Source organism: Cygnus atratus, chromosome 1, assembly GCF_013377495.2.
Source record: "Cygnus atratus isolate AKBS03 ecotype Queensland, Australia chromosome 1, CAtr_DNAZoo_HiC_assembly, whole genome shotgun sequence".
NCBI classification, from domain to species: Eukaryota; Metazoa; Chordata; class Aves; order Anseriformes; family Anatidae; genus Cygnus; species Cygnus atratus.
Genome location: NC_066362.1, coordinates 187272789 through 187291457, shown reverse-complemented (window position 1 = coordinate 187291457; position 18669 = coordinate 187272789). Strand labels below are relative to the sequence as shown.

Genomic DNA, 18669 nt, shown 5'->3' with positions numbered 1-18669 from the left:
GGCTAGGCCCGGCCCTGCCCGGCGGGGCAGCGAAGTTACTCACCGGCGGCGGCTCCTCCTGCCCGCCGGGCTGCCCTGGGCGGCCGTGCCCGCTCCGCAGGGCAGGGGACGAGCCCCGGACGGAGCTCAGGGGAGCCGGCTCGGTGCCTTCGCCCCCTTCCCGGTGCCTCCCGGGGCGGCGGGGGGCGCCGCAGCCTCCGGCGAGGTCAGGCGGAGGAGGAGCGGCAGCACTCCCGCAGCCGCCGGCGGCCCCCGGCGGGGAGTGGCGGCGGCCCCGGCTCGCACCGCCCCGGCTCCTCCCCGCCGGGGTCCTCGGCGCCGTCCTCCGCCCCGCTCCGCCCCGACGAGCCGGGCTGGGCCGGGGCATGGCGCCCGCCTTCGCCTGAGAGCAGCCGCCGGGCCGCAGCGGGGCACGGCGCCGCCCGCCATGGAGGAGGAGGACCCGGAGCTGGAGAGGTGAGGGGCGGCCTGCGCCGAGATGCCGGCCGGGCTCCCGGGGGTGCCACGCCTCAGCCCGGGGCCCGGCGGGGACAGGGCGGCCCGGGACGGCGCCGCGGAGCGGGGCCGGGCTCCGAGGCCTCGTCCCCGGCGGTGGCGGAGAACGTGGGGTGAAGCCGGGCCCGTGGCTGGGTTCCCCTGCACACAGCGCGGGGCGAGGCCCTGAGCAGGAGGTCTCCTATCTTCCTCCTCCTCATCTTCCTCCTCCTCCTCCTCCGTTGTGGTTCCGGACTCGCCGTGGGGGGAACTTTCACCTGCGGGACGAAACTTTGAATCCTCAGCCAGGGAAACGCAGCCTAGGACAATTAAACCTTCCTGCGGGATAGGGAAAATGCTTTATTTAAAAAATACGTGTGCTCGGGGTGATAGCGTTTAGAGATAAGGTTGAAAAGTATCGGGTGACTCATGGGTTATAAATGAGGGCCTAGGCTTATCTGGTAAACTAAAAAGTTAAACTTTTCACAAATTTCGATCTTGCTGGGATAACGTGGTTCATTTTGCGATCCGTGCTGTGGTGTCCCCAAATAAACGCTGTGGGGATCAAAATGTGTAGGGAGATCAAAAGGCGGGTTGCTGCTTGAATATTCGGGTGCAGCAGGCCTTGCTGGCTTTGCTTTAGGATTAGACTTCAGGTGCTTATTTTACAGGTTTGGGGGTTAACATTTCTATTTTATCTGTTGTACAGGCTGGTTTTTTTGTGTGTGCCAGCTGGTTTGTGATGGAGTGCGCTTCTGTAGCAGCTGTAGCAGTGAAAGGATAACTAGAGGCTCTCTGAACTGCTCTCATGGTTCTGTCTCCTAACTTTTAAGAAAACATATCTGAGGGTGGTTAGACAAAATCACTTGTTTCTGCTTGTATCTAGCACATATATTAAAATGGGATAAATGTGGTACCGCCGAGGTGGTAGAAAGTATAAAGCTTTCTAAGAGGCCCTTAATTCTTGGTAAGCTACTTCTGCTCTCCGATAATCAGTTAAATTATTAAAGCTTCTTTCTATATATGCACGGATGCTATTTTTGTTAGTGCCATTCCAAACTCAAGCCTTTTTCATTCACAGCCTATTGACTCTTTGCCACTCCTCCCTCTGTGCTGTCTTCCTTCTGGCTGCTGTTGGTATCCTGGGGATTTGGGTGCTCAGACAGCCCCCCGGGGTACAGCAGCTCACCCACCGGTTACAGCAGACTGCTCCAGAGTCCCCTGCTGCTGCTCTCCTTTCCAGGAACCAGATTTGAAGTTTTGTCCTGCCACATAGCTTCAAGCTGATTCAGGACTTGCTATTCCTTTTTCTTGGCAGTGTGGTAGGATATGAGGATGAAACTTTCACTTACGGAGTGATGCACTGGTAGGGCTTAGCTGTACCATATCTTCAATCTGTGCTACTGTGTCATAAGAGTTTAGGTGGCTCCATGCTCGCCATATAACCGGTATAGCGTACCTTATGACTATCACTTTCTGTCCTGGTTCTGCCTATCATTAGATAGTTCCTTTTTCATACCCTCAGCATTCACGACTCCTTTTTGCTAGTAGCACCCTGACTTCAATTCATGCTGCATGCATTTAGATGTCGTGCTTGGGTACTTCTTGCTCTAAAATGTTTCTCTATGCAGTCTTCAAGAGTCGGAAGTAGACGTTTCTTTATCCTTGGCTGGCAGACGTTACTCCTTAGTTTCATATGCAGCAGCTGCTACCTGTTGATCATACTCTCAGGTCAGTAGCGCAACAGTGCTAGCTAGGTTTCATAATTTGTCAGCCCTTTATAATATGACTTTAGCCTAAAAAAAATGGCAATTCTGTTCTGTAGCCACAGTGTTAACTTTGATTTACTGTTTCAAAATGTTTTTCTTTGGAGTATTTTCAGTAGTCTGCATGTGGGCTTTCTATTTAGTTTATGGAGGGGAGTGGTGGAAGTGTAACTTTTTGTGGGTGTGAATTTTGTTTTTTGGGTGTGAATTTTGTGTCTCAGCATTCCAAATAGTGATCTGCTAGGAGAAACCAGTTGTCCTGCTTTTTTTTTGTGATCGTCTAAGGAGAGGTCTTTTCATCCTACTTGCTCTATCCTGTCCTTACTGCCGTGTTTTCCTGCTATTATTGCATCTGACTCATGCTTGATCTTGTGTTTGATGCTTTCTTCACTTTAATAGGGGTGGTAGTCACTGCTGAAGGTGAATACGAACTTGGAAGTTACCGTGAGACTGTTGCATGCTATGGATTTAAATACTCAAAAAACCCAAGGCCAAGTTGGATGGGGCTTTGGGCAACTTGGCCTAGTGGGAGGTGTCCCTGCCCATGGCAGGGGATTTGAATTTGATGGTCTTCAAGGTCCTTTCCAACCCAAACCATTCTATGATTCCAAAAAAACTGTGAAATATCACAAGTGTCTAAAATATTCCTATTTGCTACATGTGACTGAATTATTTCCTCTCTTCCATCTCTCCCAATAACCTTTGTTGGAAGTATGAACTGGCATTTTTCCCGTAAACTTGCTGGTATGTCAGTGAAGATCTAGAATGTAAGTGTGAAATACCTAGTTATTCTAAGAAAATTCTAGGGCAAACTCTTTTAATATATAATTAATGATGTTGGTAAGATGCATGATCCAGGAGGGGGGGAGTTACAAATCATCTCCTAGGAACTGTTTCCCATGCAAGTACCTGTACTTGTTTTCCTATGTAATTTCTACTAAATATCCCCACTTTTTTATTTTCCCCTTCCTAGATTGTCTTTGTGCTTGGTGTCTTGTGTTTCAAGCACATCTCCTTTATATTCTCAGAGAAATTTTGTCTTTTACCATGTATCCAAATTCTGCCATAATGAGTTTTATCTCATCAGCTATAGATATTTCACAACCTTAAATATCACTCTTTATTAGAATTGCCTACCAAGCTTGCTTGGAGCATCATTTACTTCGAAATAAGTATTTCCTAAGGAGATACTGTATTAAATTCCAAGGAAAGCTATTACTTGGTCTTGTAACGAGAAGCCTTTTGTTGAGAATTGATAGCCTAATATTTTGCAGCACAGATGTCCCAGTTACACTTCTTAGCAAATAGGCTTTACCCCCTGGAGAAATTAAATGATAGCTCTTACTATTCTTACTCTTGGTTTTTAAAATCTAGGTGTCATAATTGAGTTTGTCATTCTTCCCATTTTGATGGCAAAAAGTGGTCTGCAAGCTAAAACCGTTGTTTGAACTGAGTGAGGATACCTCACTGCTCAAGCTGCTGAGAAAATCAGTGCAGAAACGTCCTGGAAATAGCACTTTTGGGGCTGGCAACCAGAATATTGAAGAAGTGAGACTCTTGATCCACAAAGGATGTGAGCATTAACGTGCCTGCTGTGGAGTGCCTTTCCTTTGAACACACATTTGGAATTTTGTGGCATATTTGTGCTTTCTTTATTCTTGCTTGCAATATTCTGGCTTAAGCTTTTCTTCTGACATCCCTTTTCATCAAATTTCCTAGTAAGTGTGCACAGATGGGACAAACTAGCTCCTAGAAGTTGATTATAAGTTGCACTCCTCTATTGTAGAAGGCAGTATCTTCAGACCTTTGTTTGATTGCAGGTCTTGATATTATTTGGATGCAATCAGCACACCAACATCTGCTTCTATTGCGTGGTCAAAGTTATAGAAGTCAGCATAAAACTGCGTCGAAAAAATAGTTTTTGAAGTAAGCTGCTCATTTTTTGTGGGCTAGGCAGCTAGGTGTCAGGACCTGGAGCCTCAGGAGGTAGGTTTCAGTGCTCAGGGCTTTGGGGAATGGCAGTGGCCAAGCAGCCTGGCCTTTCAGGTGGAGCAGTAATGGGCTGCAAGCAGTTGTTAATGCAGTGACAAGCTTTGGCAAAGGGGCTTTTGATAAAATGTCCCTTCTCTTACTTCGGGAGGCGCTGAATACAAATACTGCCTTCCTGCTCGTTGTTGTGTGCTTTCCGGTAGCTGATTGCATGCTGTGAAGCAAGTCCAGTAACTCTATTGCCATCCCAGTTCTTACTGGGATCTTTAATGAGATGATGGCATGGGTGGAGGTGCAGGGTTTGTTAGGTATGAGCTAAAAGCTCCTGGGCACACCCACGGAGGAGCTCGGAGGGAGGGACAAAGGCAGTTGGGAGAGCCCAGATAACGACCAGTGCTGATCCAGGTCCACCCTGCGGCCATCAGCCCACCAAGGACACATCTCTCCAGGCCTAGAGGAGCTTGGGGGCACCACAACGGGCAGGAACCCAGGGCAAGGACCAGGAGGAATGGCCAGCACCTCCGGGCCCCTCCCTGGGTGCCTCAGGAGAGGCTCAGCATCCCGCTGTCACACCCATCAAGATGACTCAGTGCTGAGACACCACCGGGACCTCAGGGTGTTGCTGCTGTGAGTATGGGGCACCCCAGGAGATGCAGGGGAAGGAGCATTTAGAGATTGCACAACACCTATTATGGGATGTTTAGGGGAGGAGCCAAAGGCAGGGAAAGGGATGGATTTAGGTGATTTGGGGAGGAGCCAAAGTGGGAAAACAGGAGTAAGGAGATAGAAAGGGCTGGGCACCTGTGAACAGGCTGCTGGTGGGGACGTGCTTGTCTGGCCGTGCCCTGTGCCTGCTCAGCACAGGCTGTCCTATTTCTTGTTAAATTCCTTTCAAACTTTTTCTTGTCTGGGTTCTATCCTGCATTTGTTCTTTCAGAAAAATGATGGAGTCCCATCCCTGAATGAAGAAGAGAAAACAGATGCAATTTTTGCCCAACATCGGAGCCTTTAACATTCTCCCATTCTTTGGGCACATGCACTTGTGATGCGAGTTGTTAGGGTTATGAAGTGAGACTTTTGCATGTAACCTTGGAATATGGAGGAAGAAACCTCATCCCACAGAAAAGTAAATAAGTTTTGGACCATTCTCATGAAGATTAAAAAAAAAAAATACATACACATATCTTCATGTTATTATATTTTGTTTTTCAGCAAAGCCTGGTTGCTCGGAAAGGATTGCCACAGCCAGTTTTAAGTGGTGCTTGCTATCCTTGCCATGAAAGATGCCAGAATGACAGTGCTCTTAAATGTGCCCCTGTCCTTAATTTTCATTCCTGATTTCCCTCCGTTTGGGTTTTTCTCATGTGAAAGTTGTGTGTTGTGTTCCCTTTGCTTATGTTGCTCTTCTTGGAACTGAATCAGGCGGCTGCAGGAATGTTTGAATTGTAACCGAGCTGTACAAATGAAGACAGCAAGGAATGCTGAGTCCCAGGAGGCCTTTAAAAGCAAATGTGACCCCGTTTGCATAGCTTTTAAGATTTTGACTGACTTGTGCAGCGAATGTAAGTTCAGTGAGTGGAAATGCGTTGTTTCAGAGATCGTCTGAGCAGTTTTTCCCCTTTGTCTGTGCAAGTCAGGAGGGCTTTGCACAGATGCAGTGATTAGGAATAACATTAAAAGACCACTATCAGGAAACAACTGCTGATAAGAAAGGAGGATTTTGACTTGCAAGGCTGCTGAGGTGGATGCCAAGTCAGCCTGATCTGTGATATAAACTTTGCAAAATAGTGTCTCAAATCACTTAGGAATTATAAGCCATAAAGTTACAGAATTGATGTCACCATATTAATTTATTCTGATAGTTCCCGTAAAGCTGAACTGTAGCTGTTTAAAATGTTTTCCTGGTGTTTTATAACTCAAATCCTTTGGTTTATGTTTTTGATTATAAAATAGCGACAGATATAGTGGCTTTTAACCTGACTGCTTTACAGATTTCTTATAGCAGAATCAGAACGTCTGGTAACCACGATAGAAAAAGGTGGATTTTTTTCCTCTTTCCTGCCTTTTGTCTGGTATTTCTGTTTGAAGGCTCAGGGCAAGTTTTCAAAAGGCTGCGTGTTCCTGCCGTGCCCCCTGCTACCTGAGCAACCCCATCCACTTTGTGAATTCTGGGTCTGGACAGTAAAATAAACGTTGTCCCGATTTCTCCAAGACCTGTGCGTGTAACATCTCCCACGTTCCAGTGACAGAGCCTGTGTTTCTGACACTTCTTGGGGTGTTGGGGAATTGCTGTGCCACATATCCCACTGTCTGGGGAGGCAGCAGTACCTGGCTAGGTTGATAAAGCAGTGCTTAGCATCTAGATGCAGATAACTCTAACAAATGACAGCTTACCTGTGCAGATGCTCAGTTTTTGTGAATGACTGGAGATGTAAAATGTCCTGGCATTGGGATGAATGCTTAAAAAAGGAACCGAAGTATCCCAAGCACAGCTGCTACTGAGATCATACTAATAACCTCAGAGACACTTCTTTGAGGAACCTTAAACCAATGTGCCATTAGATTAGAGAATGTAGAAATACTAATACAAATTTTAGTGCGTTTCTCTTCTGTTGTTTCTGTGGACGCTTTCTGCGTGCAGAGCCCTTCAAATGCAAACTATCAAAGAAGTTACAATCTGTGAGTATTTGCATATCTGCCTGGCATAGATTTCACTTTTTCTGGCTGGAATGGTTTCCCCTTGAAACCAAGGAATATGTACACATAATATATTCTCGTCTTAAGACCATAAACTGAAGAGGGTTGGATCTTGACTGACAGATGTAAGCTGCTGTGTAACAGCATAAAGTTCTCTCATTAGCTACTGAAGGAGATTCTGTACTGTTTATGTGCATTCCCTGTTATGCACGTGTAGTGTATGCAATTAAAGCTAAGACCCCTGGTGTTTTCTGTGCAGACATAGTGACCTAAATGGTAATAAATGACTGTTGGTTGTTTAGAGGCCAGCACTATCTCCTTAGGTCTTCACATGGGCCTGCTATATAAACTGCTTGCTTTTCTTCTTAGATCTGCTTCTTCTATTAAATGATGAGCCTTGACTTCTCTAGTCTCAGTTTTCGCTTAACACCAAAATCAATACTCAGTTGTTGTTTTTTGTTGTTTTGTTTGGAATCTTGTGGCAAAGCAACAAAATCCTGCTATGCTAATAATACTATAACACAATGAGACGTGACTTCCTTCAGCTTGAGTTGAAAGCTGCTGCCAGTTACCTTTTTGCGCCATGAAGATGCTGGCAGTCCTGCTCGCACAGCCTGAACACCAGTAGCCGTCGTGGCACATCACAGCTGGGAGAGCAAAGCGATGCGTGCCCCCCTCTATCACCTCCCGTTTTCCAGTCCTCGAGCCTTCACTCTTACCCACATCAGTGTTGGTAGTACTGAGCTTCGTGTCCTGGGTTTATAGCCAGGTGCAGAGCTTCTCTGCTTTTCTTGCTTTTCTGTCTTGCAATTCCTATTGGTTGACGTGTATAGTTGCTTACAGTTAACTAACCTAATTGTTAGCTTACGCGTTCAATTTATGTAATAAATGGCTCCCATTAGCTGCTTATTGGTCTTCCCATTAACTTCAACCACGTACTGTAGAGCGGTTATTAAAGTTTTACTTGAGATTGAAATTAATGTCTAAAGAGAACTGAAAGACCAACATTGTAGGAATTACCTACAATTTGCATAATTTACACTCTGACTTTTTAAGTGAGCATAGTTATGTAATTGCTTTCATGTGAGTGTGGCTGTTTTTCCCAGAAGATCCTGGTAACGTAGTCATTTTCAATGACAGTGGTTCATAACCACAGAGATGAGCTCCTTTCTTCCACTGTTAAACCGAAGCTAGTGCAGTTTAACTACTGGTAGGTGCAGTGGTAGAAATTCTGTTAACTGACTGCTTGGTAGTTTGCTAGTGTTGTTGAACTGTGCTCAGAATAGATCTGCTGTGGTTGAAGGACTTTAGGAAGAACCTAAGTGATAGCAAGGGAGAGCATTCCCCAAAAGCACCGGGATTGTGCTTTTCGGTGTAGCGTACCAGTTTTGCACACTTTATTTCTATTCTCCAATGAAAATTAGTATTGCAGTTGTTGTATTTGCAACATTTCCTCTCTATTCCCTGTAATGAATTAAGCAACGGGCTCTCCACTTTATTTATGTAAGTGCATAAAGAGGCAAGTTCTTGTTTTCCTCAAGTGCTAACTTTTTTCTTCTTCTCATGTTTAGGAAGGCTGTGGAAGAGTTACTTAAAGAAGCAAAACGTGGGAGAACCAGAGCTGAAACAATGGGAGCTATGGGTTGGTAAGTTGTGCCAAGAGGAAATAAATACTATGACCAATGCCAAAATAAATTTTGCATTTAATGGGTAACAGAAGTCTTTGAATTTTAATTTGCATTGTGTTTAAGTAATTTGTCTTCATCCAGGTATTAATTTGTCTGGGCAAAAATTTGACTCCAGATAAGAAAGAACTTGAAGAGAATTCTGCCTGCATAAAATTGCTTGACCGAATGTGTTAAAGGCAAAGCAATTGGAGAACAAACATGCTGAGAAGAGTCGTTCATCTCACAATAATGTATATGACTGATAAGCAGCATCCCAAACCCAAGGATGTTCACACAAGTAGTGCACCAATTCATTCAGATAAACTCATTTGTAGATAAGGTCTGGCTTCTTCCACCAACAGCATTACAAGATAAGCCTGTGCTGTTTAGGAAGTTCTCAGCTGATTTCTCAGCTATGTTTGTTTTAGTAGCTCTGAAGAGATTAAATTGGTGTCTTGCTCTAAAAAGCTAATCTTTTATATTTCCTAAACAAGACTTTAGAAATCTTTTTGTGTATATTTTGCCCAACATTTCTGCTAGGGATACAATTTATACCCTTTATGTGAAAATAATTAAATTGGTTTAATCTCCTAGAGTACTTACAGCTGTACTGAATGCAGCATGCTTTTTCTCTGCAAGCCTTGCAAAATAGCCAGGTAAACCAGTGCAGATAATCAGCATCATGAAGTGTTGTATGCATCCTGTTACTGAGCGTTTGCAAGTTAATTCCAGGTGTGGAAACCAAAAACTTCTACTGGAAGATACCCAGGTGTCCCTGTGCAACTTCTCTGCCACTTGTGCAGTCTGGAATACTTTCCAGGAGCATGTATGGGTTTCTGCTCCCAGCTATTTCTTATTCCCTGTCTCCACAGGAGCAGTGGTCCTACTCAGCTGTCTATGATGGTCAGCATGGGGGTAACAAGCAGTTTCCAAACAGCTGAGACCTGTCAGAGGAGGGGATAGCCGAGGGTGCTCTGTTCTTCAGAACACCAGGTTGTTAGGCCAGAGCAGTGATAAAGATGTAGGAGAAGAGATGGCCAAGAAAGCTTCAGGAAGAGGAATGTTGTTGACATGGGGATTGGCACAGTGGTATCCTGAACTGAGACTGATGAAGTAAGGATCCTTTTGACTGCAGAGGAACATGAGAATAGCTGTACTGGCTCAAAGGTGGGATCCATCTTTGCTGAGCTGTCTCTATCAGTGGCCGATAGCTAGTGCCTAGGAAGTAGAATAAGAAGAGTACAAGAAAATAGCATTACTTACTCAAGATACAATCATAGAATGGCTTGGATTGGAAGGGACCTTAAAGCCCACCCAGTTCCAACCCCCTGCCATGGGCAGGGACACCTCCCACCAGATCAGGTTGCCCAAAGCCCCATCCAGCCTGGCCTTGAGCACCTCCAGGGATGGGGCATCCACAGCTTCTCTGGGCAATCCATTCCAGTGCCTTACCACCAGCATAATGAAGAATTTCCTCCTAACATCTAATATAAATCTCCCCTCTTTTAGTTTAAAACCATTCCCCCTTGTCCTATCACAATCTGTATGTGTAAAAAGTCACTCCATCATTTTTATAAGCTCCCTATAAGTATTGAAAAGCTGCAATGAGGTTTCCCTGTAGCCTTCTCTTCTGCAGGCTGAACAGCCCCAGCTCTCTCAGCCTGTCCCCATAGGAGAGGTGCTCCAGCCCTCTGATCATCTTTGTAGCCCTTCTCTGGACCCGCTCTAACAGCCCCGCATCCTTCCGGTGCTGGGGGCCCCAGCCCTGGACGCAGCACTCCAGGTGGGGCCTCACAAGGGCAGAGCAGAGGGGCACAATCCCCTCCCTCTACCCGCTGCCCACCCTTCTGTTGATGCAGTTGGCCTTCTGGGTTGCAGGCACACACTGCTGGCTCGTGTTGAGCTTTTCGTCCGGCAAAACCCCCAAGTCTTTCTCCGCAGGGCTGCTCTTACCCAGTCTGTGCTCGTGTCTGGAATTGTCCTGACCCAGGTGCAGCACCTTGCACTTGGACTTGTTGAACCTCATTAGGTTCACATGGGCCCACTTCTCCAGCCTGTCCAGGTCCCTCTGGATGGCATCCCTTCCTTCTGGTGTATCGACTGCACCACTCAGCTTGGTGTCATCTGCATATTTGCTGAGGGTGCAGTCAGTCCCACTGTCTACGTCATAGATAAAGATATTAAACAGCAGTGGTCCCAGGACGGACCCTGAGGGACACCACTCGTCACCGGCCTCCACCTGGGCATAGAGCTATTGACCACCACTCTCTGGGCATGGCCGTACAGCCAATTCTTTATCCACCGAATGGTCCGCCCTTCAAATCCATCTCTCTCCACTTTAGGGATCAGGATGTCATGTGAGACCGTCAAAGGCCTTACAGAAGTCCGTAGACTTGTACCTGTTCAGTTCCATCAGGTGGTTCAATCCCGCTCCTCGCATACAGCAGGAGGGACTTTGCTCCCCCAGCCCTTGCCCAGAGGTTCGGAGCTGTGGGAGGCACGGGAAGCTGACTGCCAGTCAGATTGAGGCAATCCCAGCTTCCAGCAGTCAGCAGCTCAGGGTATTCTGCACCCATAGGTCATTTTTTTGGTATATGATACTTCTCCAGGAGGTTTTCCTATCTGAGTCTATCCACAGAGAGACCGATGGTAGTAATCCCATTTGTCACAAACCTGCTGCCATGGATTTTGGCATGGGCTAGTGTACAGCTGGTAGATACGTCATCACAGGGGAGGTATAAAGCCCACGATAGGCAGACTCCAAATAAGACTTTGATATCCAGTTTTGCAAGCACAGGGACAGCACACCATATAGAAGCTGCCACTGCTCTCAGCCCTTTAAAGGAATTCATTAAATATTTTTGGTGCTCAATTGTGCTGTTTGGTCTTTCTGAACTGGCCCAGCAATTAGGTATTGCATTGCATATATAGATGAGAGATGAGATAACCAGTAGAATACTTGGAAGGAAACTTAACTATGCACAGCTGAGTGTCGCACTCTATCAAAATGCCATCAGATGTAACTGATGTTACAGTAAACAGTAAATCCTGAAGGGCTTCGGAGATTAGATCCCGGACTGACATGTAACCTTGCAACTGTAAACTACAGAAAAGAAGGTAGCTGCTGCTCCCAGCTTTGTGGATACCAAATGAAATGAGCAAAAAAGTTGGTTCATCAAAATACACATTAGGAGACCAAATTTGGGAAAGTATAAACTGGTAGAAGCCACCAGAGATCATCACCAACTTGACTAAAGCATAGTCTTTAACAGGTAAAACTGAAAGCCTCCATTGCTTGCCAAACTCAAAATGCTTACAGGTGTGTTTCATGAGGACTTGTGGGATTTCCTCAGCCCTTTGTCAGAGCAGTGCTGGAGAGGAGAGATGCAAAAACCCTGGAAACGTCTACTGTAGGGCCATCAATCCTGCATTGGCACTGGGTAGAGGAAGTAACTTGACCTGTAAGAAAATGATTTGTTCTGACATCTTTCTTTGGGTGAGGAGAGGCAGAGGCTACTACTGCTCATACTTCACAGATTCCAGTTTGTGTCGCTCTTCAGCAGCTGTTGGTGCTGCAAAATACGTCTGGAGTCAGTGGTATTTGACAGGTTAATCAAGGGAAGCATGTGGGGAGGTGTCATTCACAGGGAACTATATTGTATATGCCATTACAAAGAGTGGAGTCTCTTGGTGGGTGTTGATGGCAGCAAAACCTTCTCCAGCAAGCCTCTGAACACTGTTGTGGCACTGCTTTCACATTCATGCCACCGCTCCCTCACTTTCCAGAGTGATTAATTCTCCATAGCTCAAGTGCACGGCTTGAAGAAGTTCCCCAAGCATCCCTACCTAGCTTTTTGCAGTCCTGTTGCATGAGATGGATAGTCAGCTGCTGTTTGAGCTTGTATTGCAAACAGAATCATTGTAGAGCTGACAGTCGTGTACCAAGTGGTCATCCTTCAGCCCATGGTCTCCAAGACAGAGATTCAGGCTTGAAATATAGAACGGTGTTGGTAGTATTTTTTTTTCTAGTTTGGGAATGTTTTTGCCGCTGTTACATTATCTTACAAGCTTGCTGTGGCTGGCACGGGTAGATGCTGCAATCTATGTGGTGCAGATGCTGGTAGAGGAAAGTCTTGTCCTAAGACTCTCTTGCCTGTGGACCCATTTTGGAGCAGTTCTTGAAGAGCTGCTGCCTGTGGGCAGCCCCCGCAGGCTCAGTTCGGGAAGGACGGCATCCCGTGGGAGGGACCTCACGTGGAGCAGGGGCAGAGAGGGACCGTGAAGGAGCGGCAGAGATGAAGCGTCAGGGACTGACCGCAGCCCCCGTTACCCCTTCCCCTGCACCACTTGCGGGGGAGAGTTAGCAGAGGGTGGAAGGGGGGAAGGTGGTTTTAGTTTGCTTTTAGTTCTCAAGGCTCTGGTCTATTATTAGTTGGTAATAAATTAAATAAATCTTCCTTACGCTGAGTCTGCTTTGCCCGTGAAGATAATTGGTGAGTGATTTCCCTGTCGTTACATGTTTTTTTCTTCTGGTGTATAGGTCTGGTCTTCAGAGATCCTGGTAGCAAGTGAGCTAGGGCTGAACTGAACATAGTCTTTTCTGCTTTACTTTAAAAGCTTACCCAAAATAAGCTATAGAAAACAGCATATTTTAGGATGGTTTGTTCAGCTCTGCGTTGTCAGAGCAGACGAAGTTGCAAACAACAGATAAATGTTAGAAGCATTAAATTGCTCTTAGTCCTGTTTCTTTCAAAGCACTCCTAAAATCGCTCTCATGACTATAGATAGTTTTCTGTTCGGTATCAAATCTGCTGGTCAGAAGCACCGCAGAATAAGGAGGTTGAGGCAGAAAGCCTTGAGAGCATGGGAGCTGCGATATGCTGTATTGTGTCTTGTCTTTGCATGGATGTTACATCGCTATGCAGAAACTGCAGTGTGATTCCGCTTCATCTTTTTCCTTTGGATGTAAAGAGCAGGAGGAAGGAGGTACAGACAGAGATTGCAAAGCAAGTATGGCAAAGCATAGTGATCAGAGCACAGGTTTCCATGCAGTGCCCTGCCAGCCGCATCTGGCTGCCCAAACCATGCAACTTGCTTTAGCAACTCACTTGGCAAAACAACCTCTAGCTGCTTTTTGTTCCTTCAGCCATTATCCTGCTAAATACCCTATTTTCCGTGGCAGTTTGGAAGTGCTAGAAATGTACTTGTAAGTTCATGCATAATAAACCGTTTTCTGGAAAGATCTGATACACTCCGTGTGCCAAGGCTGACAGTGCCAACCCTGTGTGACATGCTCAAAGACTGTGGTTCGTGGCTCTGTACTCCAGTGTCTTAGCAATGTCAGTGAGTTCTTCTGATAAAAAGCCTTAACGTACGCGTCTGTGCTGAAATACAGTGCCAAACCTGATGGCAGGCATTGCTGGAGAGTAAGATGGTTGACATTTTAAGTCCACTTCTGTGCAACACAAGTGGGTTTAAGTGTTGATTTATGTGTGCAAGAATGGTTTCTATTTATTTTCCTCGCTCAAATTGGAGAGTTGCCATTTCATCATTAGACAGCAGAGGAACTTTGGGGCGGGGGGGACCTGTGTTTGGAGGAGGATGGGGTTCTACATGGAAAAATAGCTTTTTAGCTTGTCCGAACATGCAAAACAAAGTGAACTATTACACTGAATGAAAACATTGCTACAAAACTGGAGTCAGTTTTGTAAACTGGATTGTTTTAGAGTTGCAGGTAGGCTGCTTTCTTTGGTAATGCCTGCAGTTCTGCTTCAGGCACACTTGAGTTTGAAACCTTAGTGCTCTTCTAACATGTCTTCTGAAAACAAACAAAGCATTTGCACTCCATTGTGTGGGACTGTTCACTGGTTTGCAGATTGTGATCCACCTTGCATAGACTGAGCTTTTTTTGCAGAATTCACATTGAGGGCACAGCTGTCATTGAATTGAACATCACAGGATCAGACCTACAGCAAGCCAAAGTCTTTTCTTCAGGGAAGTGAGCTATAGAAGTATCCTACATTTTTCTCACCATTGGAAATGCTGAAAAAGACATCAATGAATTAATAATACAGTTCGCTTTGGATCTTCACAGCTCCAGATATGCCAAATATACGTGTAAACATTATGGATTTGTGTGCGTGCATGTGTAATGTAGCGTATGTGCCATACGTCTCATTTCCATTAAAGACTTAAAGGCAGAATTTGCTTAGCTGAAGTCTGAAGTCAATAAAACCAAGGACTGACGTTTCTCTTCAGTGCCATGACTTATTGCTGCTCCCTGAAAACCTGGGGGCTCATTTTTATTGCTGTGTGATAGTGAATTAATGATATCTCTTAGCTGACTCTGAAGCCCTGCATTTCTCATCAGTTTTCATTCTCAGTATAGCTCAGGCAGCGCTCGTAGTGCCAAAAAGAAATAAATACTTCAGCAAGGTGGATTTATTTAGGGCAGATTGTCTCATTCTGGTGCTATATATGTAAGTGCTTAATCAATACATTAGCTTTTAAGAAAAAGCAAGAGGAAGAATATGAATGTAAAATAGTTTGTACCTGGATCCATCCTAGGGAAAGTTGTGCTCCTTGGTTGGAAGTGTTGAGGTACAACACTTTAATGCTGGCATAAGACATGCAGAGAAATTAAATGTTGGCTGTTTTGTGTTGTCTCAAGTGCAGCCCGTGCCATGGCATTTTCATTGCCATGTTTATAGCTGGTGTAGCTTGAAATGGAAACCCCATTCTACTGACAAATGTTAGCTGTGTACTTTCACTCAGTAGTACAGCTAATGCATAATGACTGCCTCCCTAGTTTACAAAAAACGTCTGTACAGAACATCTGCATTTTTTAATTTGATTTTTTTTAACCTGTGTTTGAGTAAAACAGTGTAGATTTATATGCAGGAAGTTTACAAACTGTAATTATGCTATAGAAATATCAAGAAATGCATAGCAGAAATAAAACAGTGTGTCTGCTTAGTGTATATTTCTAAAATGACTAATTTCGTTGAGGATTTATAACAAGAACAATTATCAGTAATGCTTAATAAGTAGATCTGAAGTAAATTCCATGCACAGTTCAATATCATGAAGTATGCTATTTTCTTCTTTTTCTGCTTAGTCTGATTATTCAGAGTTATCAAAGGTTTTAAGTGGTCAGGGTATAGTGTCTTTGCTGACACAAAATATTCCAGTAGAATAGGTGATCTAACATTGCAGTGTTAAGATCATCCATAGTTGATTCAGTACGGGGTACTGTGCTCTCCCAACATCCCTGCTTTTTTTGAGTAATCCCTCCAGTCTATATTAGCAGGCAAACTCACAGTAGCTCCCACAATAAATAAAGTCTTTGGAATGATTTCTGCTTACTGAAGGAATGTATTCAAACTTCTGTTATTTCCATTCCATTCTCGAAGAGATGATAAATTGGGAGTAACTAGTACAACTGATAACAACGGGATAAATGTAACACGGAGTACTTGTTTACTAAGAGAAACTGATAAATTACATGCAAAAGCATTAAGCTGCAAGAGGAAAAAGTCAGAAACAACAAAAAGGAGTTTAATCAAGTATACTTTCTATTAGAGAAAAAGTATTTTATTTGGTGGTTGCTAAACATAGGTTAAAATTGGTATGCCTCCTTTGATTTATTACTACAGTTGTTTGGGTTCTTCATGCAAGTGTATCCTTTACTTTATGAGTATCTTAGTTCATTAAATAATCTATTATGGTCAGCATTGTGGTCATGTTAACCATTCTCATATGACTCAGAATGTGTTATTAAATATTTGATTCCTGAATAGCTAAGTTAAGCACCGACAAACTTAAAATATGTCGTCACTTTACACAGAGTGAGTTAACCATGAGTCTCGCCTTATCTGCTTCTCCCTGCACACTGCCTTGTGAAAATCACATGAACTTTCACTCCATTGAAGTAAAATAATTTTTATCCTATAAAGAGTAAGATAAAAGGAGAATGAAGACAACCTTGAGCATATCTTTCTGTACTGAGAGTTTACACTAGGTGGCATGCAAGGAAAGCCAAAAACACAAAACTGTCTTAAAATTGTTGAAGTTAAACTCTCACATTTGTTTCAGGATGTTTTTATCCCGTATTTTGATTACTTTTAAATGTCTTTACAGGTTGAAATGTCCTCTTGCTGGTGCAAATAAAAGATTTCTTATTAATACCATCAAAAACACATTACCATCTCAAAAAGAACAAGACCCAGAACGTGAGCAAAAGGAAGTCAGTAAGGAGCCGGAGCCAAACAAAAGCAGGAAAGAAGAAAAACCAAAGAAACGCAGAATTCATCCATACACACCCAGCTTTCAGTCCAGAAGGAGAGTCAGCTACTCTCCTCCTAGGCACCGAAACAGGAACCAGCACACAAAGGATAAGTATGAAAAGCGATCTAGCAAACGATGAGGAGAGATGAGTATGTGCTGTTACAAGCCAAGAATGTCATTAGACATCGGACTGCAGGGATGTTAGTTTTTTTCCAGAAAGAGATGCTGTTCAGAATTGGTTTGTGAACCGAGTTGCTTGTGTGAGAAGTAGCTAGAGGTAGTTTTATAAAACGTTTCTTCGGGACCTTTAAGAGAAAAGCAAAGTGCAGCATAAATCTTTCAGTTGTCTGAGAACAGACATTCCCTTCCTGTTGCTCCTTTCCTCACTCCCCTTCTGACTAAGCTTAGGGTCTTGGTAATGGAGCGTGATACGTGCATCACTGTCCAATACAACTTGTTTAGTCATGTCACCCTTTTGGAAATAAATTTAACTTAAGCAGAAGTCTATTTATTGTGTAAAGTTGACAGAACTTATTTTTGCTGCTTAACCGATGAAGAAGTTTTGCTTGTTTGGGTTAGTTTAGTTTTACAGGATCTGGAAGAAGGGAAGACTTGTCAGTGTGTGGCTAAGAACATCTATTTTGTATAGCATGTAAGAGTTTGGTTTCTTTAGTATAAAAAGAACAAATTTAAAATGGGCAATGCTAGTTTTACTTTTCAGGAGGAGCTACCAGGAAATACCGACTTTGCGTGTAGTATATTCACAATCTTGTCATAGATAACATTAAACGTTACCCCTAAAAAGCCATAACTGCAATAATTGTCTCTGTTTAGACTTCCCTCTGTAAGGAACTAGTTTGAACAGTCTGTTGTCATGGTGCTTTCAAAACAATCCTTGAAGACAATTATCATGTTTTTGTCCACTGCTATGAAGTTTCCAAGTAAACGTGTAATACTAGAAATGCAGAGGAGATATTTAAACACAATCAAATGCTCACTTCCCAAACCTATGTGATGATTTTGTAGTGGTACAGTTCTCAAACTTGTGACTTCGAGCACATATAATACACATCAGCATATTCTATGTCTTTTTTTTTCTGTTTATGTTACAATAACAAACTTCTGTGTGAAAAAGTTTGTATTTCGGTGTTCTCAGAAGTAACTGTTTTGAACATAGGTTTCAGTTTTTACGTGTGTTGACAATAAAATCTGAAATGTTCATTGAAAGTGTTTTTTGTTTTTGTTTTTTTTGCTTTTAATGGGTTTCTTATCTGAATCGGGCCTCTGTCGTCTAACAGAAAGGAGGAGTATCACTTCACGGTCCTTCAATGCTGTGTCAGGGCAAGAGTGCCACCTATAGGCACAGATCTACCTCGCCTTGCTATACTTACTACCTGTTGTCTCTCGTGGGAAGATCGTGTGAGCTAGGAGGTGGGGAGACCAAAGTGGAGATTGCTGTGACTGAATTTTGACGTAGCAGCTGAGAATTACTCTTCTGAATAACGAGAAGGTAGTTAAACTGGTGTGGAGGCCAGCAGTGGCTGCTAGGCTTGTTATCCGAGGAAGTGGGATACTTCCACATTTCCACTGAAGAGCATAGCTATTTTTCTCTATTTCCCTGCAGGAACCATAGCACTATAATGGAAGTCCCACCCTCTCAGATAATTTCCAATGATTTAAATGGGACCAAAGAAAAAGTATCATCTTCGGAAAATTTAGGGCTATCTTTGATTTAAATAAACAGGTGTCATTTGTAGTCCTTATTTTACTGGACATTGCTTGTTTTCTCC

General features: G+C 44.0%; 2 protein-coding genes across 4 annotated transcripts in view; one reads left to right on the top strand and one right to left on the bottom strand.

The window, feature by feature from the left end:
* The window catches only part of LNX2 (ligand of numb-protein X 2), a 62158-nt gene extending 61877 nt beyond the window's left edge, over positions 1-281 (bottom strand). The window contains exon 1 of one of the 2 annotated variants that reach the window (XM_035542555.2): positions 44-281. The gene's annotated coding sequence lies outside the window, so the exon portion shown is untranslated. The remainder of the gene's footprint in view (positions 1-43) is intronic. The other variant, XM_035542556.2, reaches the window with a different exon arrangement.
* A 12-nt stretch (positions 282-293) lies between these two features.
* On the top strand, positions 294-18106 carry POLR1D (RNA polymerase I and III subunit D). 2 transcript variants are annotated; one of them, XM_035542554.1, is made up of 3 exons: positions 294-456; positions 8498-8572; positions 16733-18106. In XM_035542554.1, exons 1-3 carry the CDS (start codon positions 428-430, stop codon positions 17016-17018), a joined length of 390 nt encoding a protein of 129 aa, XP_035398447.1. In that variant the 5' UTR covers positions 294-427; the 3' UTR covers positions 17019-18106. The 2 variants fall into 2 exon arrangements, with proteins under 2 accessions (XP_035398447.1, XP_050567689.1); XM_050711732.1 differs by having other exon boundaries at positions 351-456; positions 8502-8572.
* Positions 18107-18669: the final 563 nt, after the last annotated feature.

Coding starts and splice junctions, on each gene's coding strand:
- POLR1D (XM_035542554.1), top strand. CDS start 428: ATGGAGGAGGAGGACCCGGAGCTGGAGAG. Junction 457..8,497: donor GAGGACCCGGAGCTGGAGAG/GTGAGGGGCGGC, acceptor TCTCATGTTTAG/GAAGGCTGTGGAAGAGTTAC. Junction 8,573..16,732: donor ACAATGGGAGCTATGGGTTG/GTAAGTTGTGCC, acceptor ATGTCTTTACAG/GTTGAAATGTCCTCTTGCTG.